At 45.2% G+C, this 24304-nt stretch overlaps 1 protein-coding gene and 1 pseudogene across 1 annotated transcript in view; both read right to left on the bottom strand.

Annotated features, from left to right (window-relative positions):
- Hydin (HYDIN axonemal central pair apparatus protein) overlaps nt 1–24304 on the bottom strand; it is a 306967-nt gene that overhangs the window by 27948 nt on the left and 254715 nt on the right. Inside the window, exons 58-70 of the mRNA XM_051168753.1 lie at nt 20753–20957; nt 19362–19597; nt 17352–17503; nt 17053–17242; nt 14857–14959; nt 14350–14637; nt 13011–13153; nt 10203–10421; nt 6658–6818; nt 5173–5270; nt 3797–3995; nt 2509–2721; nt 1846–1984 (exon numbers count right to left, since the gene is read on the bottom strand). Coding sequence (XP_051024710.1) covers nt 1846–1984; nt 2509–2721; nt 3797–3995; nt 5173–5270; nt 6658–6818; nt 10203–10421; nt 13011–13153; nt 14350–14637; nt 14857–14959; nt 17053–17242; nt 17352–17503; nt 19362–19597; nt 20753–20957 — 2346 coding nt within the window. The remainder of the gene's footprint in view (nt 1–1845; nt 1985–2508; nt 2722–3796; nt 3996–5172; nt 5271–6657; nt 6819–10202; nt 10422–13010; nt 13154–14349; nt 14638–14856; nt 14960–17052; nt 17243–17351; nt 17504–19361; nt 19598–20752; nt 20958–24304) is intronic.
- Nucleotides 22353–22576, bottom strand: LOC127209171 (small nuclear ribonucleoprotein G-like; annotated as a pseudogene).

Here is a 24304-nt window from a genome sequence, read left to right as displayed (position 1 = left end):
CCTCATCCTGCATCCAAGCAGGACCACAGCTATGGTGGACCTAGCTCTTCATCCTGCATCCAAGCAGGACCACAGCTACGGTGGACCTAGCTCCTCATCCTACATCCATGCAGCACCACAGCTATGGTGGACCTAGCTCCTCATCCTGCATCCAAGCGGGACCACAGATACAGTGGACCTAGCTCTTCATCCTGCATCCAAGCAGGACCACAGCTACAGTGGACCTAGTTCCCCATCCTACATTGACTTAGATGGCCTGGGCATTGCCAATACGCAGAAGCCCAATGGAGAGTCTACAGATAGGCTTCATTTGATCTTTGGGAAGGGTTAAAAGTGATGAGCTAACTACCAACACACAGGATAGAGAGATTCACATAGAAATATAGGAATTTGATGTTCTCAGAAAAGTCTAGGATAACAGGCCGCCCTGGGTCTACTTGTCTGTGTGACAGTCATGTGTCAGAGAAGATGTAGAGTCAGTGAGCCTTGGTGCCAGAACGGTCTGTCATACTCCCCATGGCTTGCTTTGTTCATTTGGGTGACTTTACCAAAGGCATCAAATTAAAAAAAATATTTGCATTGGTGTTTTGCCTGCATGTATGTCTGAAAGAGAGTGTCAGATTCTCTTGAACTGGAGGTACAGACAGTTGTGAGCTGCTGTGTGGGTACTGGGAACTGAACTCAGGACCTCTGGAAGAGCAGCCAGTGCTCTCAACCACTGAGCCATCTCTCCAACTCTGGCATCAAGTTGTTGGTGGTGCTGTTTTTTAAAGTTAAAACCAGTGTACGTATGTGTCCACATGTGGGTATGTGCATAAGATTGCAGGTGCCCAGAGAGGCCAGAGGTGACAGATCCCATTTGGAGATGGAGTTATAGGTCTGTTATGGGTGCTGAGGACTGAACTTGAGTCCTTTGCAGGAGCAGAAAGCATCTTAACTGCATCCACATCAGCATTTTAAATATGTTCTTATTTATGTATCTCTTTCTCGCTCTCTCTCTCTCTCTCTCTCTCTCTCTCTCTCTCTCTCTGTGCATGTGGATGTTTATCTGTGAATATGTGTGATACATGTATGTTGAGCACACATGTGGAGGTCAGAGGATGAATTTGGGGGTCAGCCCTCGCCTTCCGCCATGTGGGTCTCAGGCTTGGCAGCAATCACCCTAATCTACTGAGCCATCTCACCAGCTTCCCGAAGGCATTCAAATGCATAATTTTCATTTCATGGATTTATTTCTAACATATAAGATTCTTTGTAGAATTTACTGGCCGTAGAGCCCACACATAAGCTTTGACTGGTAAGTTCACATATAAATATGACCCCTGGCCCTATATTATTACGGCGACATTTAGGACTAAGCCACAAGACAGGACTCCATTCTTACATTTTGCCTTTTCCCCCAGCAAAGAAAAACATATCCTTTTGCTGTTGCCAATCTTTTATATGCAGATAGTTCTGTATGCCCTCATACCATGATTCCAGGAATCCTCAGATATTTATGTCTGCTTCCCCTTTGCTCCTTAAATAGTTTTATCAAATCCCTGCAGATACTAGGACTTTCTCCAGAGCCAGCCAAGAAAACCCAGGCCTATCTTCCTCATTGGGATTGTACATGGTAGCCACTCAATAAATACATGCAGATCAATGATTCTTATCAACTCTGTTCTCTCTGCATACACTTGCTGTGCAGGGATGGCTATAGAATTGTGGGGTCCCCAGTACACACACACACACACACACATACACGCACACACCACACACATACACACACACACACACACACACACACACACACACACACACACACACACACACACACACACACACACACACACACACCCCTACCTCAGCTTTCTTCTCAGGGTGGATAACACCCTTTTCTGTAAGACACACAAAGGCTGGAGGGTGCTGGAGACTTTCTGTCTCTTCAGAGGTCCAGCAGAAAGAGTAGGTGCTGTTGGTCGGGTTCAGAATTGTAAAGGTCCTGGTCAAAGGGGGAAAAAAATGACAGCAGGAAGTGAGGGAAGGTATTGCAAAAAAAAAAAAAAAAAAAAAAAAAAAAAAAAAAAAAAATCAAGGAAATTTATGTAGATCCCAGAACTGTCACCGTCTCCCTCTGGGAACCAGAAATGATCTGAGAACTTCATTACTGTAGAAGTCAAGCTGCTACCTCCCCCTGGGAATCTGAAGTGTAATGAGAGCTCTGGACTTTGAAGTGATTGAGTGATTGATGCTCCCAAGGCCACATGTGCCAAGGGATGCTGTGTGGTCAAGGTGGGGTGAGGGAACACACCTTTATACATATGCCCAAATTCCCCCACTGTCAAAAGCTGTGGACAAGGAATCTAGCTTCAGTCATGTACCAATTCTCTGATGTCAAATCTCCAGAGCAACCCATGGAACATCCAGTTTGCTTTAAGGCATCAGTACAGCTGGCTTTTCTCCACCTGCATTCTTTAGAAGGACTGACTGGCATGAGTTCAATCCATGCAAACCCACGTGACTCACCGGAAATCTTTTCCTCCTATACCCACACTGGTGAACTCGATCACTTGGGTGTTTGGATCGAGAGGTCCAGTGCCTGGTCCTCGGAGCTCTGGGTTGCGCCGATGGCCACTGATGTAGTCTGATTCCTTCAGTTCAAAATGGCAGAATGGCAGGACGCTTCGCCCTTTAGTTAGCAGAATGGGGCCTTGCTCTCCAGATGGCAGGTTGGGAATCCTGAAATTTTAATTTTGACTTTATATTCTGTTGTTTCTTTCTGAGATGGTTGGTAATAATTATTCTGTCCATCAAAATGTGAGTTCCATGTGATTGTCTTGGTTAACAGCACCACTCTGGGCCTGACTGCCACACTCTACATAGTGGGTGTTCACTAATTAATTGTTAAATAGACGAGTGGGCTGGTATGAGAATCCTGAGTCAGGGTCCCTCTGTGTACTTACTCAGGGCTCCCAGTTTTCCCCTCCTATCAGTGGTTAGATGAAGAGGAGTGCTCACCCTCTGGGTCCACTCCTAGGCATCTGATGATAAATTATAGAGAAGGAGCTGGAAATCCTAAAATATTATCCTAAGAACCTTGTAGAAGGTGAAGCACATGAACAGCCCCAGCCCCAGGGCTGAGCCCTATTGCAGCAGAGGTCTCTCTGGTATAAGACCGGGAAAACTGACAGTTCACGTAGGTCTCTGTCACCCTACGGCAAGGCTTACAGACTTTCTCTAAGGGAAGCTGTTCTCTTTGGAATCTCTCCCGGAAGGAGGTACACTATCTGGGACGTTAGCTAATGTATGTATGATGTATGCATGTATGCTTATTTTTCTCTCTCTCACTGGACACCAGACCAGACCAGACAGGTCCACCAACCCCATATCCCTCCCTCTCTTTGTTTACTGAGCTTATTGTGGGCCAGGCATTGCCTCAACTCTTTGTTTAAATTAGCTCACTTAGTATTCCAAATAATTCTATATGGTAAGGATTACTGCCTGCATTTTATATATGTGGCCATGGAGTCTCAGGGAATATAGAAGGAAGCTTTCCCAACGGGCAGAATCTGCCACGCTGCAAATTACTCTCTTATTTAGCGGATTCCTGTATGTGTCCAGGGAGGGGGAAGTAGGCAGGTGGAAGTGATGGGAGAGGCTGATGAGCAGGACTTAGACCACATTCCCCTTGCTCTCCAGAGGCCCTTTTAGACGTCTGGGCTCTGTGAGGCGTCTAAGGTCAGAAAGGGTGACAGCAGTTGGACAGGAGAGGAGGGTCAGAGCTGGAGGCTCGCAGGAGAACACACTTCCTTACTGGCAGTACAGGGTGGTCTCGAACTCGCCAGTGTCCATCGGGGAGAACTTCACTTTGAGCTTCTGCGACTTCCCTACAGGCACTACGCCGGAGGAGGGCTCCACTGAGAAGGGGGAGGGACAGCCTTCGGTCCAGTGGTCCAGGGCGCTGTCCAGGGTGCTGCCTGTGCCCTGACTTAGCTGATCTTTTTGACTGGAACCTGAGGGAGGATAGAGAGAAGGTGATTTTTCTGCAAGGGCAACGAGAGGCAGCCCACTCGTGAGTCGCTTAGTGGCCTCTCCTGGGATGTCTGTGGACTCATGCCTTACAGCAGGTATATTTAACGCTGGACACAAGTAGAAAGGAATCGACTCATATTTCACAGGTGACTTGTGAAAAACTCTTCTATTAATGTTATAATGTTTTCAGATGGATTTCCTTTTGGCTCAGAGTAAGCAGGTCAAGAAAGGGTTTGTGGATCTTCTGCAGTAGGGTAATGGGCTATGAATAGGGTTTGTGGAGAGCCATTGACCTAACATAGGGATTTACACGGGGGGAGACCATGGGTAAAGAGGGCTCATCTGAAAAGTCTGTGAACCTCCCCAATTGAAATAGCAGCAACCACTTTATGTACCTACCAGGCGTCAGGCCCCTTGCTATAGTTTCATGTGTATCAGTTGTACATGTTGGCATAGGTATGTATTTCTTCTGGGAAAATGACTCATTGTTTTCACCAGTTTTTCTTTTATTTTTATGTGTATCTGTGCTTTTTTGTGCATGCATGCATGGGCATCCCATGCATTTCTGGTGCCAAAGAGATCAGAAAAGGGTGTTAGATTCCCTGGAACTGCAGTATCATGCAGTTGTAAGTCACCATGTGGCTTCTGGGAATTGAACCTGAGTCCTTGACAAGAGGTACAAGTGCTCTTAACTGCTTGGGTATCTCTCCAGCCCCACACCAGTTTTTCAGTGGTCTGCAATCTTGCAGAAGTCTTAAGAACTAGAAGACAGCAGTTCAGTGGTACATGGCTGTAACCCTAGCAGATTGCTGTGAGTTTGAGGCCAACCTGGTCTATAAAGCAAGTCCAGGACAGCCAAGATTGTCTTGGAAAAAAAAAACAACAACAACAAAACAAAACCCAAAGAACTGGAAGACAAGATCCGTGGTGATGAGTGACCTGGGCCATCGCTCTGGTGGGACTGTAGAAGGCCTGGGCAGAGGACTGGGAAGGAGGAGAGGTCAAGCTGCTCGTCTCTCAGGTCCACGTGGCTCTGTAAAGCGCACGAAGCCCCATGCTGTGCCCTCTCTTAGCTCCTCGGGAGGCTGGATGTGCGGTGCTGGCCTCTAAGGCTTTTCTGTGAATGGTGACTCTGGTCAGGGACAGGGGGGTCCTTACCGTGACTTTCTGGCATGAAAAACGTGACTGCCTTGGAGGGTTCATCCGAGGCCCAGCTGTATTCTAACAGCACCTGTCCTGTGTTGACAAGGTCAAACCTGTGGGGGTGGGGTCAAGAGCAAATTTCAGAATGTGCTGTCCGTACTTCCTGCTCCACCTGAGTGTCAGTTGTACTGTTTCTCAAAGGCAAGTCATTTCATGTCTTAGGTTTTTTTTTTTTTTTTTTTTAAGTCTGAATTGTTTTCTGTTGTGCACACACACAAGTATGTCATATTTTCTTTATTCACTCATTTGACGGTGGACACCCAGGCTTATCCTCTGTCCTGGAGGCTATGAAGAGTCCACACGGGAGTGCAGACATCTCCTTGACATGTTAACTGAACCTCCTTTGGATGTATACCCGGAAGTGAGCAGGTCTATTTTCAGTTTAATCTTGAGGACCTTCCTTTCTGTCCCTATAATTCTGTCCTGTTCAGCAAAATGGGTGGGGGTAGAAGACATTACGCTGAGCAAAACAAGTCAGACGTAGACACCTATCGTGTGTTCCTTCTCATGTGTGGAAGCTAGTACATTTGATCTCAAAGTAGGGGAGCATAGCATAATGATTACTGGAAGGTGGGGCAGGTCAGGGGGAAGGCATGGGTGGATAGAAGGTATCAAAACCAGTGCAATGGAAGCAGTAAGCCAGGGCACTCTACAGTGTATAGACACCTGTCATATATTTGATGAGGCCCTAGACAGAGGATTCTGAAGGGTCCACCTCCAGATCAATGTTAAGGCACGGAAACGCTAATTATTCTGATCCAATCATTACACACTGTACACTTGCATTGAAATAGTAAATATGTACCATCATTACATGTTAACCAAAAAGCAAATATTTAAAAAAAGGCTTAAAAAATACAGCTAGGCTGGGCATGGTGCACACCTTTAAACCCAGCAGTGGAGAGGCAGAGGCAGGCTGGTCTCTGTGAGTTTGAGGCCAGCCTGGCTTAGTGAGTTCCAGGCCAGGTAGTGCCTCGTGGTGATACCCTGTCCCAAAAAATGTTTTGAGGTTGGGTCTTGCTACTATATAGGTTATTATGGATTGGAGCTCAAGATTTTTTGGTGTTGGCTTCCTGCAGAACGAATTAACATGCTTGGATGAAAACATTTTTATAAAGCAATTTTAAAGCAATTTCATCAGAACTCCTTCACTTAATGCACTTTCTTTGTAAAAGATACAATATATTACAATTTATATATTCAATATATAAACATATATATTATATATTTATATACACATATAGCACATTATATAAAATGTTAATTATATAAATTATATCACAATATAGCAATTATTATATATCACTATACTATATTAATAAATATATATTAATTATAGCATTTGCTATACTATAATAAATATATACATAATTTTAAAATGCAACTGTTTAGCCCTTAGAGACAGTCTCCCTAGTAGTCTGAAAGCTTTCAGTGACTCACTCAAACACTCGGGTCTGATAAACCAGCGTTTCCTTAAAGAACACGTCACTAGTTTGGCACTGATATGAAGCAAAATCCACATTGGCACTGATCTGGATCCGCAGCTCTCGGTAATTTTCTTCTACTATCGAGTGGGCTGGCTCAGGGTCTGTCTCTATCACCTGAAACAAAGGCAGCCATGTCCTTGACATTGCAAAGCCAGCAGTGCACAGGAACACTGGGAACGGCGGCACATACGGAAATGGACGTGAACCCACAAAGTGTGTGCAGTTCCAGAAGACATGTCTGGCAAACCCCCAATAGCTCAAAATGAAAATGAAAGACTGAACAACAGGCAATTACTGAGGGGATTAGGATCACATGGGCGTGGATTATGGGCCAGTTGGACTGTAAAGAAGATAGAGGAACTGGGCATGGTCAGACCTTTAATCCCAGCACGTGGGAGGCAGAGGCAGGCGGATCGCTGTTTGAGTAGTATAGCCTGATCTGTATGGTGAGTTCCAGGACAGCCAGGGTTGTGTCAAGGGACCTTGTCTCAGAAACAAAAAATGAATACAACAACAAAAACAAAAACAAACAATAGAGAAAAGAGAACCACAGGGGAAAGAACAGGCATTAATTAATCAGAAAACAAAGTGCAAATGGAGAGGGTGAACAGAATAGGTTAGTTGTGAAAAGTTTATAACTTTCAGTGAGATGGATTAAGAAAAGTGCAAACAACAAGAGTCACCAGTTAGTGCATCACCACCAACTATACATATCTAAAAGATAGAGATAGTTTGTTTTGAAAATACACATTAAAAATTTGGAGGGAAAATAAAAATAATGAAATAAAATTTATGCAAGAACAAATTAAAAACTCCATTAAAATTATTGAACAGTAAAATATCTTAAAGTGATTAAAATGTTAAAGAAAACAATGGAAAAGCTTTATTACTACTAAAGAACTGGAAAGCTACAAGTCTTAGAAAAGACCTAAAACAATAGAAATTCCTTGTTAATAGGAAGGAGGAATTAATATAAAATTGTCGATTGTTCCCCAAATGACTTAGAGCTGTAATCAATTACATATTTACATTACAGGTTTGTACAATATTTGGCAAATAGATTCAGAGAGTATACTTCAGGGGGAAAAAAGGATCAAAAATGACCGAAACACTTGGAATAAAGCAATGCAGAGTGAGGACTTCCCTCCAGACACCAGGTTGGTTATGACGCTATCAGAAAGGATGGACAAACTGACAACAGAGTGGAGCAGACCAGAAGTGACCTAGGCACATATAAAACTGAGATATGACACAGAGTCCCATCAGATCACGAGGGAGCAGAAGGGCTGACCAAATTTGGCAAGGGAGTTATCTCAATGAAAAGATATGAAATTAGAGCCTTGTTTCATGTCAGATAGAATTTACAGATGCATCAAAGGCTTAAGTATCAAAAACCAAGCTCAGACTTAAAACTCTGCATCAAGGTGGATATATTTTTTGGGAGGGAGGGTTATAAAAGTAAGATACAAAAGCAATAAATGTAACAAGAAACCAGATAACTTTGACTACATTAAAATTAAGGATTTGAGGGGAGGTGTGGAGGGCTGGAGAGATGGCTTATTGGGTCAGAGTACTGGTTGCTCTTTCAGAGGACCCAGGTTCAATTCCCAGCAACCACATGGCAGCTAACCACCTGTAGCTCCAGTTGATCTGACAGGACCCTCTGGCTTCTGTGGGCACTGTAGGCATGTGGCACGTGCGTGCACACACGTGTGTGTGTGTCAAAACACTCATACATAGAAACTAAAAATAAATGAAAAATCTTATAAAAAAATTAAGAGCAGTTTTTGTTTATCAAAACATGAAGGGGCTGGGCAGATATCTCAGTTGCTAAGAGTGAATGTTGCTCTTGCAGAGGACCTTGGTTTGGTTCCTAACACTCATGTGGAGTGGCTCACAACCACCTATTACTCTAGCTCCAAGGGGTCTGATGCTGTCTTCGAACCAATGAGGACACCTGCACTCATGTGTACATACCTCAACCCTTGCATGCATATGAAGAACTAAAATGAAGACAGGGCTTTAAAAAAAAAAAACGAAGTAAAAAGTTAAGCTATAGATTTTTTTGAGAATATGTATGGACACACAATACAAATAAAAGTCCTTGAAGATACAAAAACTTAAAGGATAAACATCATAGCTGAAAAACAAGCAAAAGGCACAAAAAAGCATTCATGTAAGAGGTAGCGTGTGTGTGGTCAATAGTCTTATGAAGAGATATTCAACTTCATTAGTGGTTAGAGAAATATAATAAAGCCTCATAATGAGATAATTTCCCCGTTGTTCACCCGGGCGTGGTGGCGCACGCCTTTAATCCCAGCACTCGGGAGGCAGAGGCAGGCGGATCGCTGTGAGTTCGAGGCCAGCCTGGTCTACAAAGCGAGTCCAGGCCAGCCAAGGCTACACAGAGAAACCCTGTCTCGAAAAAAAACAAAAAACAAAAACAAAAAACAAAAACAACAAGAAACAAAAAAATCAAATGACAAAAACTCAAATGCCTTGCCTAACCATTAAGAGGCTGTGGCTTCATCTTTAGTGTCCCACAAGCAAACAAATGAAAAAGCCTCCCAAATGTCTGACAGAGTCAAGTGTTGGCAAGGATACAGCTCACAAAACTCCTCTGCTGTAAGAATAGAAATGGGTATAGTGAGTTTGGAAAACACCTTATCATCAGCTTGAAAAATTTGAACACTCATATGTCCCCTGACTTGGTGACTCCACTTGTAGATGTATAAACATGGATGCCAACATGCACAGATATACTGTCCATAAGAGAGAAACTTGAAATAACGTTGAGAAAGATTAAAAAGACTGAAATGTATACAACAGTGAAATGCATACAGTGTGGCTCATGAAACTATGATCACATACAATGACCTTAAAAAAAAAGAATGGAGTTAAGTTACACCTCGAACAGAGCATAGCTACACCTCAATCCTTTTAGAATGCTCAGATCAACAAAGACCAGATCAAGGGAGTAACTTAGGATAGGGACTGCCTCTAGGAGAGAGACCAAGAGAGAAAATGTCCAGAACCACACAGCTTTTCAGGACCAAGCTCCCTTGTTGGGCATGGGTTAATTTATTATGGAATTCAAAGGAAGATAGCAAGGAGTGGATGCAGGGGCCATGTGTGGGGAGAAGATGAGATCCCGCCAAGAACGGAAAGTTCTGCCTGCTCTTGTTCGAGACACTTGATGGAAGTAGAAAACAGCTACTTGACTAGTGATGGCATTTTTGGAGGAGGAGGTGGAGGAGGAGAAGGTGATGGTACTGGCTAAACCCATTACAAAGACTGAAGCTAAACCCTGTCAACTAAGAGGGTGTGTGTCATTGGTGAGCCTACTGGGCATGGAAACTTAAATTGCCATTCTTGGAACTGAAGTCAGATGCAAACCTTTCCTACTTGCCACGGCGAGACACTGAAGTTGAGAGCAGCCAGCAGCCAAGCGTGGTGGGCTGGGTTAGTTTTGTACTTCATGTCCCTTTGAGTACTCACCTTTTTTTTGGTTGTCAAGGCCCCGGGTGTGCTTCGGGAAGCATCCACCCACTTGACTGTGCGCATGCGGTCGTCCCAGTCATGGACCTGGTCTGCAGGGAGCTGAAACGCGATCTTAGAGAGCTTGCCCTTGACAGACATCTTCTTCAGGCTGATAGGGACGTCTGATTTCAGGGTCACCACCACGTCCTTGGAACAGCCAGGGTGGAGATGCCCTATCTAGGGGGTGAAAAAAAGTCCTGGTATTTGTATTTTCAGGAACTCAATCTTAAGGCACCTTTGATGCCTGGTGATGACTCAAAATATATCATCCAGGCCTGTAGAGGTAGATTGACTTAGATCCATACAAGAGATTCTTTAAAATTTCATTGTAAGGCCAGGCACAGTGCTCACGTGAAGAACCCCAGCACGTGGGAAGGCGAGCCAGGCGTGCCATGAGCTTGAGGCTGGCCTAGGTAGGTTTAAGGCAAGTCTGGGCTACAGAGTGAGACCTTCTCTCAAACAAACAAGAACAAATACAAAACAAAAGACAAGCATATACACATCATAATAAGAACAATATTAATAGTTACCATTCTGTTACTTATCTCGTGCACTAGTCTAAACTCTTGAGCAATTTTATTAATCCCCACAGCACACTCTGAGTGGTACAGAACCATCACTCCCATTTCATAGGTCAAAAAAAAAAAAAAGAAAAAACTTGTAAAGTGTTTAAGGTCTCTAACGCTAGTGATCTGAGTTGAAGCTCAAGCGGCAGGGCACCAGATGCCACCCACAACCGCTTGATACTTATTCATCATGATTCATACAAGTAGGTGGCTTGATACAGTGTGCTAGTTTCTAGAAAGTGATCTAATGAGCCTTGGCATCCCAAAGATCTTTCCAGGGTACCAGTAGGACAAAGCTTTCATGGTAATACTAAATTGCCCCTTGATTATTTCATCCTCCTTTTCTCATGAGTATATAATAGAACTTACTAGAAGTCAAAGATAATGGTGCATAGTCAGATTGAATGGAAAGAAAGAACAGAGAGCACAATTCACATGACTCTTATTCAGGCAGATATAAAGAAATTTATGAAGACGTGAAATGGCTGGGTGTGGTGATAGCCATCACACAAGTATTCAGGAGTCTGAGACAGGAGGATAAGATGCTCAGGGCTAGCCTGGGATACATAGGAGACCCTGTCCTTTTTGTTGTTGATTTTTCAAGACATAGTTTTGTCTGTGTAACAGCTCTGCCTGTCCTAAAACTCACTTTGTAGATCAGGCTGGCCTCGAATCACAGAGATCTGCTTGCCTCTGCCTCCGGAGTGCTGAGATTAAAAGCATATGCCACCATGCCTGTCCAGAAGACCCTGTCTTACTGAGAAAGCTGAAAGAATTCTAGCATTGCCACACACATTTTTAAAAATATGCTTATTTTTAGAATAAAATATGGAATGGTTTTTGCACTTTAAAACAAGCATGTTTAAAAATATTCCTAATTTTTGGAGTTGGAGAGATGGCTCAGTGGTTAAGAGCATACTCCAGTTACAGCGGGTATGATGTTCTCTTCTGGTCTCTGTGGGTGTCAGGAATAAATGTGGTGTGTACACACACACACACACACACACACACACACACACACACACCACCTATACCCAAACAAATACAAAATAAAGAAATCTTAAAAATAGTTTAAATTTTTCTTTCCCTCTTCTGGTTTTTCTATACAGGGTTTCTTTGTGTAGCCTTGGCTGTCCTGGACTTGCTTTGTAGACCAGATTGGCCTCAAACTCACAGCGATCTGCCTGTCTCTGCCTCTCTGAGTGCTGGGATTACAGGTGTGCACCACCGGGCCCAGCAGCTTTAATTTCTAATAAGCCAAATATCAATAATTAGAATTCACATGAATAAAAGCATCTTGAGGATTCTTAATAATGTTTAAGGGTATGGGCAAGCCCTGGGATGAAAAAGCTTTATTTGCAGGATGATTTGTAATTTGTCTTAGATAAAGATGCATGTACCTGCAGCAATAACATATACACCATCCATATGACAGGCCTCTGCCAGAGAAGGCGTCCTTTCTCCCTCCTCTGCACAGTGAAGGCCTATGAAGGCTTTGGATTGCTCACGATATGTGCATATGTGTCCACGTGCATATATAGATGCACACAAATGTGAGGGAACTGCCAGCAGCCTGGCTCTATCTCCTTTGACAACTTAGGTTACCCTAGCACATCCATTATACTGATTCTGCTTCCTCAGAGGCCAAATGTGGATAACAAAGATTATGGATAACAAAGATTTGGAACTGGGTCTGGCATACAGTATAGAGTTAGTTTTCTGGAGTTACTCCTTAGGGTTGGATTTGGGTGTTGGAATCTATCAGGAGCCCTGGCTGGCTTGGAACTTATGGGAGTATTTCTGCCTGAGCTTCCCATGTGTTAGGGCTGTTTGTATGGAGCACCATTTTATTATTTGTTTATTTATTTTTGGCTTGCCGAGCCATTTCTGAAGGTCATGCTCTAGGGACACAGGTCTACATTCTGAATAGGAAGCTAGGACCTGTAGTCATTTATCCAAGCGTTCAGAGAATTCCTTGGCTTCATCCCAACAGCAGGGTTTGTTAATCTCCCTTTAGACCAGGGGGGCCCTGAGCAGTGCCTCCAAGCACTAGGCCTGAGTTGTGGCGTGGGTACTGGGCAGTTTCTTAGTTTAAGGTGCTTGCATCCCATTCCGTGTATCTGTAGGGATGGAGTGACAATCACATGGGGGTTGGCTTAAGCCTGAGAGAGTGTGGAACCCAGTGAGTGGCTTTACTTACCTGTGGGGAGAAGGTCAGTGAAGATAACGTGGGCCACTCGAACCGGATCACATTCACTTGGCTGTGGTTGCTGATGGTGAAGCTCACGTTGTAGTTGCTTCCAATGTGGCAGTGCCCAAACTGGATGTGATCCAATAGGGCCGCTGGGGGTCAGAGACAGAAGGCTTGTGAGGCCTCTCTGACCTCTCTGAAGAGCCTGCTTTCTAAGGGAGGCATATCTTAATAGACAGTGTATCTCATGCACATTTCACCGTTTCCTCTTTGGATGGTTATATATGAAAAAAAACTTGGATCTCTGGATAGAAATATCTGCCTCCTAAGGATTTCCATCCGTTTATCATCTGTCCATCATCTATCTATCCATCCATCCATCCATCCATTCATCCATCAATCCATCATCCGCCATCTATCATCTGTCCATCTACCCATATATCAGTTCTAGCTGTACACCTACTTCCGCTCTTATATTTGTTCATGAGAAAAATAAAGATTGTATGTCATTTGTTTAATGAGACAATACAATGAAATGTTAGATTGCCAGATAAAATACGGGATTCTCAGTTATATTTGAATTACAGACAATGAGTAATGTTTTATGATAAACATGTCCCATGCAATACTTTGGGGGAATGTACATATACTAAAAGTTATCGATTGTTTATCTGGAATGCAATTTTCTGTGGAATACATGTATTCGTGTTTGCTAAACCTGGAGACCCTATAATAGGTGTGAAATCTGATCTCTAAACTTGGATTACTGCTAGCTCCTATTTGATCTCTGACAAGAGTGATGCCATTACAAAGCTTCAAACAGGAGTGAAACACTAAATTATGGAAAGAGCGTTGATTTCAATCCCTGATTATACATTCCAGGACTATAATTAAGATCCTGGGGGAAATTCTGAACCCAAGTTTACAATTCACTTTAAAGCAACTAGTCATACGGTTCATGTAGGCAGCCCAGGACACATGTTTCAGATGAGATCCCCAGTGCCAACACAAGCCAGCTATAAGACAGAGCCAGGGAAAATGCAGGCAAGCGTGTGTTTGCTAAAGTGCTGAACAGGAACGTCTGTATCAAACTGTAAGTTCCCTAAGAAAGGCAAAGACCTTCTTATTAATCTGCAGGTCTCAGGCTCAGTGTAGCTCCTTGTACTTGCGCTTGGTGCTAAGTAAGGGTTTGCTGCGTGAACACACACATAAGTGAAGGACAGAACTCACAGTGATAGAGAGACATCCTTCTAAATTCTCAGTAGGCTACACCTGCTTTTTGAACTTCGCTCTCACTTGGAATGACTGGATTCAATAGTTGTCAAGACATCACTTCTGCTTTTCTCACCTGCCACCAAATCCTCCATGGAAGTTTCCTCCGCGATCTCTATGACCTCAGACATATCGGAGCTATCCTGGCTGGTGGAACCTGTCAGCCCATGGATGTTGTCCAAGGTAATGTCATCCTCGTAGCTTTCTCCCACCAGGTGGATCATGGTCTCCTCATATTGGTTGTTGATCACTGACAAGTGGATGGTGCCTGTCATTCTCCCAATCTTATTGGAGTGGAAACACACATCGAATTCAGCTGTGTCTCCAGGAGAGACAACCAGGGAGGCTGTGTGGGCTTTTTTGACTGTAAAGTGAAGGTGGAAGTTATAATTTAGAATCAGTTTAAAAGAATTCATCTCCCAGAAGACCAGGGCTAGAAGGAAAACAGCCCCTTAGAGGGAATCAGCTTTGGCCACTGGTGATGCGACGGAGCACCAACTGTGGCTAGGCCCTGAGGGGACCCACCCTGGCCATCTAGGTTCTGAGGCCCATCACCCTGCAGAGGCACCTGCGCCCTACTTGCCTTTTTCATTTGGTTTGTTTTCTTCAATGATGTAGATGTAGGAGGTGGTGGGTCTCCCTTTCAGAGAGAAGACTCCTAGCTGGTCCCGCAGGTCCACATGCAGCTGGCAGGAGGAAAGTCGGGTTGAATGTTGAGCTTACAAGCTGCTCATGAACACTGAGTCTGGGTTGTGATATTGGGCTGTGTTTGGGGGCAAGAATCTCCAAAATTATACATAGCATTCACTTTTTAATTTTTATTTTCTCTTTTTTTTTTTTGCACGAGTAAGTGTGTGTGTTCTCATGTATGTGGAGGTGTGCATTCATATTCATATGTGTGCATGTGTTCTCATGTATGTGAGGTGTGCATGCATATTCATATGTGTGCATGTGTTCTCATGTATGTGAGGTGTGCATGCATATTCGTATATGTGCGTGTGTTCTCGTGTGTGGAGGTGTGCATGCATATTGAGGCCCGAAGTTGACAGACAGCATGCCTTTCTCAGTTGTTCTCTTCTTTATCTATAAGCCTGGTTTCTTGCTGCACCCAGAGGTCACTGATTGAGGCTGGTCTAGCTAGTCAGTTTGCTGGGGGGAGCCTCAGTTGCTGCCTCTTGAGGACTGGGATTAGAGGTGACTGTCAACCCCTGTCCTGCTTTTACGTGGGTTCTGGGGGTCTGTATTCCGTTCCCTGTACCTGTGTGTTAAGTGCTCTCTCTACTGAACCACAGCCCTAGCGCTAGGATTCACGGTTTTGAGTCTTGAGGGATAGATGCAATAAACATTAGGCCTGGATAGGGGGAACAATGAGCATTCAGCATCCCTTAGTATCGGAGTTAGGAAACTGGAAGCCCAAGGCTTATTGGTGACTTTCCAGACCACACAGTTACACGGCGTCAAAGTGGAGTTGCCAGTGCTTCTGTTATACAGAGAGGCAGTGGGAAAGGGTATTCCAGACTAATTAAATTTAAAGGAATACCCATAATTCTATGAAGCATTGCAAAACTATTATTTCCCAGAAGCTTGCATTTCCAAGGTGCTATGCGTTTGCTAGGGTCATGGTAAACATCTTAACGAGATGAGAGGCAAAACAAAATGGGCCTCTGACCAACTTCAGGAAAACAAGTGGTTTCCGGTCCATTGGAAAGCAGGTAGGGCTAAAGCCAGACATTTGATTTTAGGTAAGAGAAATCAGACATTTTTACTAGGTAGCAATGCTGATTATAAAATAAAATAAAATAAAATAAAATAAAATAAAATAAAATAAAATAAAATAAAATAAAATAAAGTGTCCCTAAGAAGGAAGGAACAGAGCACGGCACCGAAACAAAAGATTATTTAGAAATAACTCTAATAAGAAACTAAATGGAATGGGTACTGAGATGGCTAAATCGATCCCAGGGACCCACAGGGTTGAAGGACTCCTGCAGTTAGCCTCTGGCCTCCACATTCTCATGTGTGCACTTACACACAAAACAATAAGTAAATGTAAAGGAGGGGAAACTATGTGGATGTATTTTATTGTGTATGTAGGTGTTTGCCTGCATGTATGTCTGTACAGCATGTAAGTGCCAGTGCTTTTAACCATTGCACCATGTCTGCAGTTCCTTCTATTGAGATCTTTAAAGGGACATTATAAAATGGTTCTTATGCTCATATATGAGCTGATATACAAAAATTCTTAAGACAAGCTTAAAAAAAACCAACAAAACAAAAACTAACCTCCCCCCCCGCCAAAAAAAAATCAGAAACAGAAACAAACAAACAAAAAAACCAAACCAGGTAGTGGGTGGCAGGACCATACTGAACTAGACTATGAACAGTGGTTTTCAAACTTTCACTAATGCCTAAGACCATTGGAAAACAGATATTTAGATTACAATTCATAGCAGTGGCAAAATTACAGTTATGAAGTTGCAATGAATATAATCTTATGGTTGGGGGTCACCACAACATGAGGAACTATATTTAGGGATTGCAGCATTGGGAAGGTTGAGAACCGCTCTAGGATATTTAGGCAGTCACCATAATAAAAACCATGCGGGGTGGTGGCACCATAATGTTTTCTCTCACCATGGGTCTAGAATCAACAGAACCAAGGACTGTGACCTGAAACCTCAGAAACTGTGAGGCAAAATAAAACAGTGTGGTCTGACTAACATGTCGGCCCATGTGACCCTCACCGCCCCCTGCCCCGCATGTCACCCTCAACTTTTACCTGGGCAGGGATGGTACCATTGTTCTTAAGGATGAGAGGCAGTTTCTCTGAATGGCCAAGGAGAAGTCTCTTAAACAGGAGCAAGGGGTTTCCATGTTGGTTATACAGAGTTGGTCGAATGACAGTCACTCGAGGGAGGGTCCCCTCACCAATAATATCAAACATAAGACCTCGGTTCCTGGTCAGGTTGCTGCAGGGGACAGTAAGAGCAAGGTGGCTGAAACCAAGCTGGCAGGGACACTTCCCTACACAGCACGTTATGCTGCCATCTTGCCTCCGGAGAGGGAATAGCTGGTTACCTGGGCAAGCCTTCCAGAGTAGCCTCAAAGATGCACTGGTAGGTCTGCATGGCCTGTGGTGTAAACAGCACTGTGGCAAAGGCATGTGAGCGGCTCCCAATACACATCTTGTTGGGTTCCACATCAAAGATGTCCATGATGCGGGCGGTCGTCTTGCGGGGGGGCAGCACCAGATAGGGTTAGGTACTTTGCATTTCTGCTGGGGCTCACTGCTGATCCTTCTGCCCTGCTGTGAACACTCCCTTCTCTAAGCCTGCACTATACAAGCTGAATTACCTCTGGAGTCATGGGCCCTGGACAGAGTGGCTTAGAGTCTGGGGACTTAACCCTAAGCAACATCTGCTTGCACATGGCTAGACCAGTTAGCCAGACATTCTCACCATCACCCTATATTGACCCTAGCCAACTAAATTAATATAACTAATGTGGAGCTGAGCTGGGAGCTGGGTGAAGGTGCTGGCATTATGATGCGTTTTGATCTGGGCCTGAGGTCTCCGACTCAACTGCCATGATGCCTGCATCATTTGAGATGTGCTGGGTGAGCTCCTGTTCCTCCTAACACCCAATGCCTTGGCTAGCACTCCCTCCATTAGCACTCAGCCTGCTGCTGTCCAGTGAGTGGTTTTTGAAATGGACTCCCAGCGTGGCTTTGAAAGGACTTCCTTGTTCTTCTGAGTACTGGGCAGAGCACAATGTAGCTGACCCCTCTTGTTCTTTAGTTGAAGGGCGGGAAGGTTTTTCTCAAGGGATTCCCGCCACGTCTCCAACTGGAGAGGAGGAGAATTGTAGGATGTCCCCAAGCCTACTGTTGCAGAAGTTTTTGTATTTTTTTGTACAGAATGAGGGGCAGGCATCCCCACCACTCCCAGTGCTCCACAACATGGCTGGAGAAGAATGACTGGATGTCACCAGTGCTTGAAGGATTAGATGACCTTCCTAACTCTCTCAGATGACAGTCTTCCAGGAATGCACACAGCTGTGGGCTGAGGCCAACCCTGGGGACCTCCACCAGCCCCATCAGCCATGAACGGTGTGAGGTCTGGGGGCGTGAGAACCGCACGAGCCCAGACTGCACCTTGTTCTGGTAAAGCTAAGTAGAGTTTGAAGCATTTATGGCAAATTCGGGGTAGCAGCAACCTGTTGATTCAGTCCTTCCCTGTGTGTGTGCTATGTCTGAATGCTTTCTTCTTCTGTGAGGATAATGGCTTGAATATTATCTGACACAGAGGGAGGGGGCAGTTTTAAGCCTAACAGACCTCTGAAATGGGTACTCGTTATTTTAATATGAACAAAGTTTGGCTTTGCTCGTAGCTGTATATTCCCAGGATGTGGAGTAGAGGACACATTTGGCTTTTCTTGATCCCCAGTTTCTCTAAGTATAAAGCAGGGGGAAACAACCAAGTCTGCAAGAGCTGAGAACATGAAACAATAGATAGAAAATCATTTAGCACAATGCCTGTCACCCAGGAGGGCCTCAGTGCACGTTCTCTGATCCATCTTACACCCATAGTCTGGCACCTTCCAGATCTCCTTGACCAGAAGAAGAATGGGAGAGTTGAGGCTAACTTGCCTGAAGCTTATCACTGGCTTCCCTTCAGTGCCTGTATATATTGGTTAGACGGTGAGTTCAGCTGGACAGACAAATGAGTGGCCTATCAGTATTGTAACAGTTTAGTACAAAGGTATGCACAGGACACACACACACCGAGAGAGAGAGAGAGAGAGAGAGAGAGAGAGAGAGAGAGAGAGAGAGAGAGAGAGAGAGAGAGAGGGAGAGAGAGAGAGAAGGGAGAGAGGGAGAGAGAGAGAGAAGGGAGAGAGGAGAGAGAGAGAGTGTCAGAGTCCATGGCTTAAGGGAAGCGGCCTTGTTACCTCACAGAACTTCTAAGAGGGCCCGAGAGCCTCATGGTTCTCACCTGGGTCCGGGGGCTCTAGTGCAGGGCCTTCCCAGAGCAGCTTCCCTGGCTTTATACCAACCGTAGAGAGCCATGGCCACTGGGAGCCTCCTACCTTGCTGGAGAGGGGCTTGACGACAATGTTGATGTCACAGGCGATCTTTCCCACGTTGCTGATCTTGAACCGAGCCTTGGCCTGATGACCCACCAGGACATTGCAGAAGATGAACTTATTTTCATCCTCCACGTATAGCCCCCCACTCTGTATGGTCTGTTGGATGTGGTACAGGTTAGGGCTGGTACAGATCTGGTGTTCCTCAAATATCAAGACACTGTTGTCGGTCACAAAAGCTAGAGAATGGAGGGAAGAATGTGAGACTGCCTGGCTGCTGGAACCCTGGCTTCCTGTCAGGCTAGTTTAAAATATTGCATTTATATATTTATTTTATTTTCCTCTCCCTCTCTCTCTCTCTCTCTCTCTCTCTCTCTCTCTCTCTCTCTCTCTCCTCTTCTCCTCTCTCTCTCTCTCTCTCTCTCTCTCTCTCTCTCTCTCTCTCTCTCTCTCTTTCTCTCCCCTCTCCCCCCACCCCCTCTGTGTAAATGTGAGTAAAAATGTAGTTGGTGGAATTCAGAGGACAAGTTTCAGGGGCCTTTTCTTTGCCGACATGCGGATTCTGTGGACTGTACTCAGGCCATTAGGTTTGGTGGCAAGCACTCTTACCTTAGGAAACTATCTTGCCCGTCCAGGATATCTGGATTTTGACCAAGGAGAACAACAAGGCTAGGGATACAACTTAATAATAGAACACTTGCCTGGCATACAGAAGGCAAGTTCTTGGGTTCTATCCCTTTCATTGCAAATGCAAACAAAGAATAATAGTAAAAAGCAAGAGTCATGGAGGACAGACGGGGAAACCCACACACTGGGATGTAAGTGATGGGACAAAATCTATCAGCTTCCTCTTTCATACTATCTGTTCTGGTCGACCCATCTCTATTGGCCTCTTCCTTCCATTGGTAAAGAATGGTAAGAACCAAGGCCTGGGGTGGACTTCAGGGAGTTAAAGGAGTTGGCTTATAACTGTTTGAGGCTCTAGGGGGCTTATAGCCAAAGCTTTACCTGAGCTCTTGCTGGGTTCAACAGTCAGCGAGCTGAGTCAGTGAGCATTGCTCTGTGACTATGCTGTCCATAAGGAGTGGCCCGAGGATGCATACGCCATGTTCCTCAGGCCTGGGCCACCTCCCATGCCAGCTCATTCCTTAGAACACCACTCACTGGGGAATCCAAGAACAGACCCAGGACGGCTAGGCACGCGGAGAAGCAGCCGCCTCCTACATGTGCTAAGGCTTTAAGGACAAATATAGCTGAAGAGGTTCTAAGTTTCCAGGTGAAGCAGCCCAGCCTTGTCTGCTGGACATCTTGAGAGGATTTTTTTTTTTCTGGAAGGGGGAGGGGCTGGCAAATGCCTGTCTTTTAGGGGTGTTGGCCGATCCATGTTGCAGTACCTGGCAGACACGCTTCAGCAAGCAGAGTGTAAGGAATGCCACCAGGATTTTCTCTAGGGTCTCGGTCAGAGATATCGATGGCCAAAAACTCTTCACACCGTCCCACAGGGTCGGCCACACACTCAACGGTGACAACTTGCTGTCCTCCGGAAGGGACAGAGCCAAATCCTGGGTATACGGTGAACATGCCATGGGAGAAGCGGGCCTGCAGGACAAAGGTGGGGAGGGCAGGGTAGAAGGAAGCAGACTGGGACTTCCCAAGAGAGCCAATGGGATGGGGAAATGGTGGCGCCTCTCTCTCTCTCTCTCTCTCTCTCTCTCTCTCTCTCTCTCTCTCTCTCTCTCTCTCTCCTCTCTCTCTCTGTCTCCTCCTCTCTCCCCCTCTCCCTCTCTCTCCCTCCCCTCCCTATTTCCTCCCTCCCTCTCTCTCTCTCTCTCTCTCTCTCTCTGTTCTCTCTGTCTCCTCTCTCTCCTGGAGGGTCGTGTTTTCTGTGTGCTTCCTTCTCTGCACATTCCCTCTGATCAGATGCGATGGAGCCAAGGGCTCAGGGAAATAGGTGATGTTTGCATTATATAATACTTACCTAGATGGCGAAGTCTCAAGGCAGTGGGGTAGGGTGGGGAATGAAACAGTGCTTGAGATGAGGGGCTTCGAATAAGACACTATGGGTTTGAGTGATAATGGCCCCATAGGCTCACATATTTGAATGAATGCTTGGTTCCCACTTGGTAGAACTGTTGCGGGTAGGGAAGAATTAGGAGGTGTGACCTTGTGGGAGGAGGTGTGTCCCTGGGGGTGGGCTTTACAGTTTCAAAAGCCTGCACCAAGCCCAGTCTCACTGTCTGCCTGCTGCCTATGGAGCAGGATGGAATAATCACAGCTACTGCTCTGGTGTCATGCCTGCCTGTCTGCCACCACGCTTCCTGCTATGATGGTTATGGACTAGCCCCTTTGGGACTGTAAGCCAGTCCCCCAATTCAGTGTTTTTGTCTATAAGCTGCCTTGGTCATGGTGCCTCTTCACAGCAATAGAATAGCGACAGACAATCTGGGGCTTGAACTCAATCCTTAAAATATATTATCTGGCTTTTGAAAAATGATTTAAGTCTCAGTTTGTGTACCTGTGTAAATGTTGCTTGCACAATGCATCATTGGAGGGTTAAATGAGAGAATAGCCATGAGGGACATTCTATAGCATGTAGAGCAGAATGAGAGAGTACCTGTGAGGCACACTCTATAGCACGTTGCATAGAAACAGTGCTGAAAAGAAGAGGATGTCATTATAAGAGGAGCCCTCACATGTCCCCGCAGACCCCAGCTCTCCTTGTCCCACATGTAGTTCTCAAGATAACTGCAGCATACACTTGGCATACAATGTCCCATGAGAGAGAAAGCTTGCCTTGGATAGCTGAGTCTCTGTCCTCACATTTCTAGATGTTCTGTAGTGCTTTAGCTCAGAGACCCAAGCTTCTTTTCTTTTCTTTTCCTTTCTTTTCTTTTTTTGAGTATTATAAAAGTTTATTTAGCAAAAAGTTTCTATGTCACAGTTAAAAAGGCTCTTTGGGGAGGGATGTGGATGCCTCTGCTGATTAGACTTTGTTTAGACTCTTCCCAAGGCTTCTAACATGATGCTGATGCTGCTGTGTCCTCATGTGACCGATGCTATTCTGTTCCCACTAATCGCCACCTCCACACCCTCATCAATCACAGGATTCAAGGGATCAAAGCCCTGTACTATTCCTGGTATGTGTCTGCTACCATTTAACTTCATGATAACTTATTGTCCATAAATTTTTTCAGTTCGGGAGGGTGGGCCAGGCTCATGCAGACTCCTCAGTGGGCTTGGCATGAGGGTAAAGGGCTTGTTTTATTTTTTCAAAATGGGGTTTCTCTGTGTAGCCTTGGCTGTCCAGGATTCTCTTTGTAGACCAGGCTAGCCTTGAACTCACAGAGATCCGCCTGCCTCTGCCTCCCCGAGTACTGGGATTACAGGCATGCTCTACCATGCCTGGCTGAGATGCGAGTTTCTTCAGGGCTATAAAACCCAGGGCAGAATGTGTTTGGAGTTGGCAGTGTGAGGTGGCCATGCACATGTGAGCCTCCTTGGGCAGCTTCTGTGGTCTTGGAGGATAAGACCCTCCATGCGTTAGCTGTTGCTTCTTTGTTGTGTGAGGGGTGCTTTGCATGACCTGGGCTGTGAATGCCCTGTCTCACTGGACCCATACCATGGTAGCTGGATCTCCTGCTAGATCTAGGCACCTCAGCAGGGGCTGGGGAAGGCCCTAGAATACCCCTCCAGGTGTGACATCAGGGCGTGATGTTGGGGAGGTGCTTGTAATCCTACCCTGGGACTGACAACCGATGCACAGCACTCCCCTGCACAGGGAAGGACCTCGGGGCGGTCTTCCACCACACAGAAAACATGTACTCCTTGCTCTTAGGCTCATCCCTACTTCTCCTCACAGTCATGAAGCTCCCCAGTGGTAGGCAAACTGACTTCCAATATCTTGGTCGATGCCTCTGCTGTGCATTATGGGAATTTAGCACAGGAGCTGGGTACTGGTATGGGACAAGTTCAAACCAAATTCTGCCATTCTTCCCCTTGAGGATGCACTTTTCTTACTTAACCCCACTCTCACCACCCCAGATCTCTTCTGATGTGTTCCATAGTACTACTGCATTGGGGCATAATTTAGTCTGCACGGGAGCTTCTTTTCTTTTCTTTTTAAAAAAAAATTTATTTATTTATTATTATGTATACAGTGCTCTGCCTGCATGTATGCTTGCAGGCCAGAAGAGGGTGTCTCATCACATTATACACGGTTGTGAGCCACCATGTGGTTGCTGGGAGTTGAACTCAGGACCTCTGGAATAGTGCTCTTAACCTCTGAGCTATCTCTCCAGCCCTGCATGGGAGTTTCTAGAGACTCAACTGAGTTACTACCGACTGAAAATCTGCCATGGGCTAGGATGTACTTAGCCCCAGAGAGTCCCAGATAAGTCACCTAGACAAACTTTTCTCCAGACATCTGTTTCCTCTAAACAAATGATTCTTTTTTCAAGATAGGGTTTCTCTGTGTAAAAGCCCTGGCTGGCCTGGCTTGTCTTTGTAGACCAGGCTGGCCTCAAACTCACAGCGATCCGCCTGCCTCTGTCTCCCAAGTGCTGGGATTAAAGGCATGAGCCACCATACCCAGCCAACAAATAATTCTTGATTTTAAAAATGTATAAAGAATTAAGAAAGTAGGGATTCAATGAAGGTTTTAAAGCAAGAGAGGAGACCCAAATGAAAGATTGTCATACCTCAGCTCAAAAGGAGAGGATTTCAAATATGAGTCAATATCTCTGCCACAGAAGCGTCAAATTCTGGGGCTGCAGAGATGGCTTGGTGGTCAGGGTCATGGGCTACTCTAGCAGAGAACCTGAGTTTGGGTCTCAGAATCTACGTTCGGTGGTTCAGAACGCCTTGTGGTGGTCTGAGAGAAAATGGCCCTCATAGGCTCATACGGAGTGGCATTATTAGGGGTGTGGCCTTGTTGGAGGAAGCCCATC

The sequence above is a fragment of the Acomys russatus genome, chromosome 26, assembly GCF_903995435.1.
Source record: "Acomys russatus chromosome 26, mAcoRus1.1, whole genome shotgun sequence".
NCBI classification, from domain to species: domain Eukaryota; kingdom Metazoa; phylum Chordata; class Mammalia; order Rodentia; family Muridae; genus Acomys; species Acomys russatus.
This window is presented reverse-complemented; position numbering and strand designations above follow the sequence as displayed.